The 9333-nt window shown below is 32.5% G+C and overlaps 1 protein-coding gene across 1 annotated transcript; it reads left to right on the top strand.

Annotated features, from left to right (window-relative positions):
- Positions 1-742: 742 nt before the first annotated feature.
- Positions 743-9333, top strand: LOC106103465 (serine protease nudel). Its single transcript, XM_013283246.1, has 24 exons — positions 743-1114; positions 1211-1330; positions 1406-1918; positions 1983-2219; positions 2339-2586; positions 2667-2824; positions 2918-3045; positions 3112-3292; positions 3382-3683; positions 3781-4079; positions 4188-4303; positions 4400-4559; positions 4668-5605; positions 5698-5878; positions 5988-6101; positions 6175-6352; positions 6443-6862; positions 6943-7125; positions 7205-7355; positions 7428-7596; positions 7678-7881; positions 8031-8262; positions 8334-8462; positions 8606-9333. Exons 4-24 carry the CDS (start codon positions 2203-2205, stop codon positions 8919-8921), a joined length of 4824 nt encoding a protein of 1607 aa, XP_013138700.1. The 5' UTR covers positions 743-1114; positions 1211-1330; positions 1406-1918; positions 1983-2202; the 3' UTR covers positions 8922-9333.

Here is a 9333-nt window from a genome sequence, read left to right as displayed (position 1 = left end):
TACTGCGAACTACCAAAAACGCTTACTACGCGCTTTTAGAACGTTGATATGTTCCAATTAAAGAAGCACATCAGTTATTACTGTGAAGTAGTGCAGTGCAGTGACCGTTAATATCATTTAACAATGCGCTTCAATATGCTTAATTTGTGATTTTTACTGGATAGTAAAGCAAGTAAGTTTTAATTCTATCAATTTTATTTATAACCAAGTGATAGATTGTTAAATATTACGGTGTTAAGTGTACATAATCAAAGACACGAGGCTAGTTTTCTTTGTCATGGAGCATTTCAAATTTTGAGAGTATGTCCGTTATTTTAATTTTATTAAGTAGATCATATAACTTATTCATATTAACCTTGAAGGTGTATTCAAATATTTACTTATAGTATTAAAGCCACGTGCTTTTTCATTACCACCATAGGGTTACTAGTGCCAATTTTAATGTTACTGACTCTACAAGCTTGTTTCAATGGTTGCTTGTAATTTTGTCTAAAAATAATTTTAGTTCTATACTATCTATGTTTGTTTGTTCTTTAGTAGTTGTACTGGTTGTGGCAGGATTTCACCAGAGGTATTACGTCATAACGTTCGAATTATTCTTAGAAGAAAATACGATATGATAAAGCGACATCTTATTGATATGAGCTTCATCTCGTTCAACGTTATGACTCTAATTCACTATCAATAACTGAACAACAGACATACTGTATTATTAAATTATTGCGCCGCCTCTATTTAATTCCAGTGCTATGTCTGCAGTAATAACAAATTACACTTTTAAGCCTTTTTTGTTGCTTACGTCTCTAAAATAATGATATTTCAAATATGAAAATTGAAACTTGAACTATTAACCTGAACTGCCTCATACAAGAAATATTAAAAAAACCTCCATATGTAATGGTTATAGTGTCTAAATCAGAAGGAATTTGATCACTGCAAAATCTACGATGGTGAGACCCTTATAAAGATTGACACATGTGCATAATTTAAATTATCTTCCAGTTTTAATGCTAAGGCGAAATTTCTGTAAATATGATGGAGAACAATAAAAATCTAGCAACCAATACTCAAGCAGGTTTACTTCCTATGGAATTAGCGGAATCTAATGAAAGAGGTAAGTAAATGTTTACTATGAAACACAAAAGCATGTTTGAATGCACTTAATAGAATATAGTAATTGCGTATAACCTTTCCCTTTCTTATTTTGCAGACAGAAAAATCGACTACAAATGCATTTATTCAACAATACAAAAGTTTATCTTTATAATTGTTTTATCAATAATGATGATCTCTACATATTTCTTTATATTTAAGTGGTTGCAATGTGATTGTAAGTATAAAAATATTTCATAATTTGTAAAGTAACATTTTTCTTAAAAATCTTTAAATATTTGCTTCATTTAAGCTAACTTTTCAACATCCGAAATAATTTTGGTATCTGAAATGAAAGATAATTCAAACATAACATTAATACAAGATGATGTAGAAATTTATCTAAGGCTTCGAAATAAAACAATAAATGCCGGGAAACGTAAAAAGAGGCAGGCAGTAAAAGCTCAAAGTAATATTCGCCAAAAGCATGTTACATTCGATGAAACGAAAATATGGGAAGCGAGACGAATTATTAAGGAACATAATATGGCATGTAATGAAGGAAACCACAAAGAAGTTTGCAAAGATTTGGTTCAAAAGTTAGAACAGTTGACCAAAAACGACAAAACGAGTATTGAACAACGCAATTCTAAAACAGAAACTACTGAAATAAATAAACGAGATACTGTAGACCAAAGTTATGATAAATCCCTAGAACCTTTAAACGACGACAAATCTCTCCTTCAACATAAACATCCACATGATAAACGTATTAACAGCTGTCTTTTAGGAAGTATATTAAAAAAAAACTTCCCGCAACCAGAAGGTAAGTAGCCTATTTTTTAAAAATATCAGAAAAAGAACAAAATCACATTTTTCTTTTGTTATAGGTGTAAATGACGATTCAGATTTGAATCATGCATCGCAGTCTTTGCAGCGCTTAAGGTTTGATTTGAGGAGTTGTCTTACTTAAATAACTTAATTTCATTAAAATATTCAATATTTTACACGTGTTTCAGATACTTTGGTCCTTTTCTGAATCATCCGGTTTATAGACACGAAAATATAGGAAGAAGACCTGGTTTACATCCACAAGATGTTGATATCGCGATGCAATATCTATCTAAGTAAGTTTGGTTGTAATAGGAAATACATAAAATACAGCATACTCCCTATAAAACTCACTAACATAATCCGTAATATAAAATGAGACACAGCATTGGTTAATAAAACCAAATTATTTCAGATCAGAATCAAGTTCTACACAGGTCATTAAGACTTCATCTCCAACAAATACAAATTGCGTGCCAGGAACTACTTCATGTTTAAATGGTGAAGCATGTATTGATAATAGCAAATGGTGTGATGGAAAGGTTGACTGTGCAGATGTCAGTGACGAAACAAGATGCAGTTGTAAGTCAAGAGTGGATAAATCTAGAATTTGCGATGGATATTTTGACTGTCCCTTCGGCGAAGACGAAATGGGATGTAATGGTAAGATATTAAAAAAATTAACAAAATAGAATTATTATAAAGCCACAAAATTTGCTCTTAAACGTTGAAAAATTTAAAAGGTTGCAAAGAGAATACGTTCAGCTGCGAGGACCCGAATGAAAAATCTCGAATTATCTGCTTTTCAAAGGAACAAAGATGTGACAACATTGCCGACTGTCCCAATCGTAAAGATGAGATTGACTGCAGTCTACTCACTCCAAGCTTGCATAACAAACCGGTAAGAAGCATCAAAAAAAGGATTTTTTTTTTATTTACGATGACAAGTTTCTACAACTGTATTACAGAAAGAATTATATCTGTCTGTTTTCAGTTATTTGCTGTATCGAATAGTGAAGGTTTCCTACATAGAAATTTTAAAGGAACTTGGTATCCAGTGTGCAAAAACCCTTACATGTGGGGCCATGATGCATGTCGTAGAGAAACGGGTTTAATAATAAGGTATAAAGTTTTTCCCTGAATACTACCATTAGCTAGAAAAAATATTTTATTTTACTTAACTTTCAGGCCACCTTATTTTCAATTAGTAGATATAGATCCTTTAAAAAGAATTAAATATATAAACACTGGACCCGTTGGCCAAATACACATGAGTACGAAATGCTTCAATTCATCTGCGGTCTACGTCACATGCGCAGACATGTTGTGCGGTACTAGAGTACCGTCAGCCGGCCAGTTCATGGATCAAGTGGGTATAATCTACAACATTTTATGGTATTATTTACAGTAGCAAACTAATCTAACTAATTTTAATAATGCATTGGACTAATTTTACAGAATATCGATATGGAGCGTGATCTATACGGTCGTAACAAAAGATTTTCATTTAATAGACCTTACATATTTTTTGCAAATCGATACAAAAGACACGCTAGTATAAACAGTGATAAAGGTCAATACGAACAGAAATTTGGCAATGGAAGAGATAAACGAACAGATTTTAGAGTTGTAGGCGGAATACCAAGCCAGCCAGCTGCGTGGCCCTGGGTAGCAGCGTTATATAGAGACGGAATGTTTCACTGTGGTGGAGTCATATTGAACCAGCACTGGGTAATGTCAGCAGCGCATTGTGTGCAAAAGTAAGTATTGAAACAGATCTAATTTCTAAAGTCTTAGACGCAGCATATAACTCTGTGCTTGATACGACAGGAACACTAAATGTTACTTTGTTCCTAGATTTTGGCAGCATTATTACGAAATACAAGTAGGAATGCTTCGTCGATTTTCCTTTTCGCCGCAAGAGCATAACCATCGCGTAACTAATGTTATTGTTAACCAAAATTATGATCAGGAAGATATGAAAAACGACCTCGCCTTATTACGGGTTAGGTCTGCTATTCAATTTAGCAGATGGGTTCGTCCGATTTGCTTACCGGGACCCGAAACAGCAGGACCTAATTGGAAAGAAGAACCTAAACCTAATACTATCTGCACCGCTATTGGTTGGGGAGCTACTGCTGAACGCGGCCTTGATCGTAAGTCATAATTACGGTTTACGTAGTTTTTTCGTAAGTTTTTAAACAGAGTATTTTTTTAAATTAGTAAGACAATTATAGAAGTTAAATGTATTTTATTTTTTAAAGCTGATCACTTGCGAGAAGTTGAAGTGCCAATTTGGAGCCATTGTAAGCACAAACAAGATGAAGCTGGAAAAGAAATTTGTGCTGGTTTAAAAGAAGGAGGAAAAGATACATGTCAAGTAATAAATGCAATATCACTTTAAAACATGAAGTAGCTATAATTAAATTTTGACCTTAATTAAATACAAACCAGTTACAAATTATCTCAATTACAGGGTGACAGTGGAGGACCACTTTTGTGTAAAAATCCAAATAATAAAAATCAATGGTACGTTGCCGGCATAGTCAGTCATGGAGATGGTTGTGCACGAGCTAATGAACCTGGTGTCTATACTAGAGTCAGTATTTTTGAGGATTGGATTAAATTTCATATTTGTAAGTAAAACCAACTTTCATACGATTTCAAAATAATATTGTGGACACTGGTTAGTTTCTTAAGTCACATAAAACAATCATCTTATATACTATTTGCTTTTTCTACAGTTTCTAAAGATTTACCAACGATACAGCCTAAACATGACTGTCCAGGATTTGTATGCGAATCAGGAATTACAAAATGCTTACCTAAAAAAAGAATATGTGATGGAATAATTGACTGTCTTGGTGGTGAAGACGAAATTAATTGTGATCTTGAGACGGTACCTGAAAACAAGCGTGAAACATCACAAAAAGAAAATGACGCTCACTTTGTGGAACGGGAAAGTAATAAAATAGATAAACAAAGTCCTGAAGTTGCTATTACAACCATATCGGATAAAGAATTTAATAGCGACAATTCAGCAAAGGGCTTCTTGAATTACACAACCACAACCTCGTCGGCAAAGCAAGACGTTAGTCATTCTGAAAATTTATTGGACTATGATTTTAATCATGCATCAACTATTGAGATTATTACTGACAGTGCATCCGAGGAAACAGTTATTAAATCAACTTCCAATGAATATGCTACCTTAGATCCAGTAATTTCACAAACAACCGAAGTGGCATTAGAATCGCATACTGTATCAATAAATACACCAAAAAATATTTTTGAATCAGTATCTTCTCAACTGAAAGAGAAAGATAAAACCGAAAGCGATACAAAGATATCACACAATGACATATTAAAAAATATCACAAATACTACGCAATTAAATGTCACTACAGATATTCCACCAAGAAATGAATCTTTACATCGAGATGTAATTAATAATCCGAATCATACTCACAACATTACTTATTTTGAAATAACTACTAAACACTTTACAACAGTAAATGTTATAGAAGATATTACAGAACCTTTTACCACGTCACAGTTTGATATTAGTATTTCTCCGGAAGTAACAACTGAAACAGTTTTTGAAAATAATGAAATGAAAAAACAAATAATTGGAACAGAAGTCTCACATCTACATTCTGCCAAGAGTAGGAAAAAGTTTGTAGTACCTTTGAAATTTGAGTGTAGACGGTAATTATGCTTGGTATTAATAATCCTTGTGTTTTTTATTAAGTATGAAAATGCAATCTTAACCAGGAATTTTCTAGGATATTCCAAAATATATCATTTGATAAACGTTGTGATCACAATGCTGACTGTGAGGACGGTACTGACGAGCAAGATTGTACGTGTGTTGATTATTTATTCACTCTACATAAAAATCTTATATGTGATGGTAATTTTGATTGTTTAAACGGGCTAGATGAAATAGATTGTTGTAAGTATGAATTTATTAATTATTACGTTATTATTACATTATTTGTTATTACGCTATTTATAAAATGCAAAACTTGCACAAACAATTACTGTTTTTGTTGTAATTTTAGTCGCTTGTGAAGAAAATGAATTCTTTTGTAAGAAAAGTAAACTTTGTTTGCCTTCAAACTATGTTTGCAATGGAGAAGTGAACTGCCCAGATGGAGAGGATGAAGACGATTGCTGTAAGTTGAAATATAGTATATAAATTTATTTTTAATACTAGTATTTATTTATTTATAATTGTTTCAATTTAAGTTGCTTTATCAAATGGAAGTGATATTGTTTTTGACTTCAATGGACGGCCAGAATTAAAACTAGATGGATATATATCAGTAAGACACAAAAATAATTGGCATATTTTTTGTGAAGATAATTTAACATTACAACAACAAGAACAAAAAGCTAACGATGTTTGCCAATATCTCGGATTCAGGTAGGATATTGTTTGTCAAAAACTAATTAAACTGCTAATTTAAATCATGTGGTAGCGTATAATATGACTTTTCGCGTGCTTTCTTTACAGTGCCGCAAATAGATATCTCATAAAATATTTACATGTAAATAAAGATAAATTAAAGCCAATAGACACAGAAGACAAAAGGAATAAAAGAAATATTAAATACCCAATACACTTTACTTACCTAACTACTGATACTGATGATGAAACGAGATCTGAAATGCTTATTAAAGAGCCTGAAGTTTTAAAGGAAAAATGTTTACCGAATGTTACAAAAACATGCATGACAGTCTATGTTTATTGTGATCAATCACTTTTCACTAACTTCAACTCTAACCATGCGTTGGAAAAATTGACTGAACAAAACACAACTCACATGTGGCCTTGGATTGCAAAAATTTATATAGATGGTACTTATAAATGCACTGGAGTCTTAGTTGATCCTTCCTGGGTGGTTATAAGTGATTCTTGCTTATGGAATACAATGTAAGTATTCATTTGAAATTAGAAAAGAGACAATCGTATATTTTAATTTTCAAAATTACATAAACCAATTAAAGTTTCAGCCGCCAGTTTGTCTCTGTGGTACTTGGATCGCATAAAACGCTTTCATCAACACGTGGCCCATACGAACAAGTATTTCGAGTCGATTTCAAAAAAGACTTATATTTAAGAAAAATCACCATCCTACATCTGAGTGGGAATGCTACGTATTCGAGTATGGTAAAACCCATGTCAATAACACAAACGTATGTAACTTAATAAAATTAATAGAATTAAAGTGAATTAAACAAGATGAAAAGATAAGTAACAACTTTCGTATTTTAGGTATCTACCGGAAGATAATTTCAAAGTTTGTATTGCCATAGGTGAAGACGTTCACAATAAAACAATAAGCATTTTTTTGAACGAAACCAGCCATAACTGCCTTTCGAACAATAGATGCTTTGTGCGGCGTACAAATTCATCTATTTGTGCTGTAAGCAAAACGTTACATGTTTTTTTTACTCATATTTATTCAAAAATCCAATCCTAAACAATTTTTTTACAGGAAAATGTGAATTTACAACGTCCATGGGCAGGAATCATCAGCTGTCATACAAACCTAGGATGGTATCCCGCTGCCTCCTTCGTAGATAGCAGAGGAGAATGTGGTCTTAATAGGACAATAATAGGGACTGATATTGGAAACATTAAAAACGAAATTAAACTTATCAAAGGTAGAAATAATAATGCTAGAAGTTGCAGTAATATTTTTATGTAATTCTTGTTTTATAATTTGTTTATTTAATACTTTATAGATGTTTTCCAAAAATCAAACAATGGAACTATAAGAGTATTACCTGAAGATTGTAATGGTCAAAGATGTGGACGTGGAAAGTGCATAGATTTAAGAAATATATGTGATGGTATACGTCACTGTGAAGATGGAAATGACGAATCCTATGATGCATGTTATAAAAAGAAACAGATTTGCTCTCTTGATCCTCTACATAATGGATGCGGTAATGTCAAAATAGATACAATACATAACAAGTAGTCACATCAGCAAAGAATATCAAACGAATGGGCAGACCTTGTCCATCCACTAGTCTAAGAATATGGTTCAATTAGATAAAAGACGCGGAATATATTACACTTTCTAAAATTCCAGATTGTACAACAGATCAACTGAAATGCCAAAACGGTGAATGCATATCAAAGGAGTATTTCAGGGATGGTAAGAAAGATTGTAAAGATGGTAGTGATGAGCCTGGTGAGACGACTTGCGCTGATTATTTGGGACGTGTTATGCCTTCACGACTTTGTGACGGAGTACTTCACTGCCACGATAGAAGTGATGAGAACCCTAAGTTCTGCAAATGTTTCGCAAAGAATAGCTTCAGGTAATGTTTACAGTTAGATAAGATGATTGGCCTTTTTAACATGTTATTGGATCTATGTTTGTAAATTTCAGGTGTGGCAGAAATTCCGAAGGAAGTGACAGTTGCGTCGCTATGGATATGGTTTGTGATGGGATAAACGATTGTCCTAATGGAGAAGATGAAAAGAAATGCATTGGTTTAAGTGCTCCTCCGCGTACGCCGTAAGTATTTCATTAAATATAAAGTGTCCTATACCCTAAGTTTATCGCTTAGTTTCATTTGTGCACAAAAAGTCCATTTTTTTGGTATCCTGTATTTTTTTTTTTCTTAAAATATATTACAATAATTACTGTTTTCGTTGTAGGTATGGTACAGGCAAGGTGATAGTGCGTTCCCACGGAGTCTGGTACACAAAATGTTACCCTTCAAAAGTACATACAAAATCTGATCTCGAAGCTATCTGTAGGCAATTAGGTTTCATCAGCGGCCATGCTAAGCAGCTTCCAATGCCAGACAAACTGATCACAATACCTCACAACAAATATGTTATAGATAACTTTAATGAAATTGTTTTTAACAATAGAACGAAAATTAAACTGAGAAATACCAATACACCTATAGCTAGAGCAGTAATTGGCGATTTTGAAGAGTGTAATCCAGTTTTTATTGAATGCCTTTAGTGTAATTTATCTTTATCATTAAACTTTTAGTAAATTGTAAAATTAAAATGAAAGTATTCAAATAATGTTTTATTACTTAAAGTTATCTATTCGTCATTAGTAGTTTAATGTTTAACAATACTGTTATTTATTGATTTATAAATACTGCCATCTTTTAATATTAAACTAAGCTGTGAAGGTAGTGAAGTGGAGGTTTTAAGTACGGTTTGCTTTACGTTTTGCTTATAAAAGATGGCGCTTTTAATTATATTTATTCCCTAACTTAATTGAAGCTTACTTCTTCGTAACATGTGGAATGAACTAATAATTTACTAACAAACCCTCCCAAGATATAATCTACAATTAAATCTACAACTCTTCTTGTATCTCATCTAATTATACAAATTAAACTTTTTCTAATTTCCTTATTCCA

Source organism: Papilio polytes, unplaced genomic scaffold (assembly GCF_000836215.1).
Source record: "Papilio polytes unplaced genomic scaffold, Ppol_1.0 DF823731.1, whole genome shotgun sequence".
NCBI classification, from domain to species: domain Eukaryota; kingdom Metazoa; phylum Arthropoda; class Insecta; order Lepidoptera; family Papilionidae; genus Papilio; species Papilio polytes.
The sequence above is the reverse complement of the archived record's forward strand: the minus strand, read 5'-3'. Positions and strand labels throughout refer to the sequence as shown.

Coding starts and splice junctions, on each gene's coding strand:
- LOC106103465 (XM_013283246.1), top strand. Junction 3,293..3,381: donor CCGGCCAGTTCATGGATCAA/GTGGGTATAATC, acceptor CTAATTTTACAG/AATATCGATATGGAGCGTGA. Junction 6,102..6,174: donor AGAGGATGAAGACGATTGCT/GTAAGTTGAAAT, acceptor TTTCAATTTAAG/TTGCTTTATCAAATGGAAGT.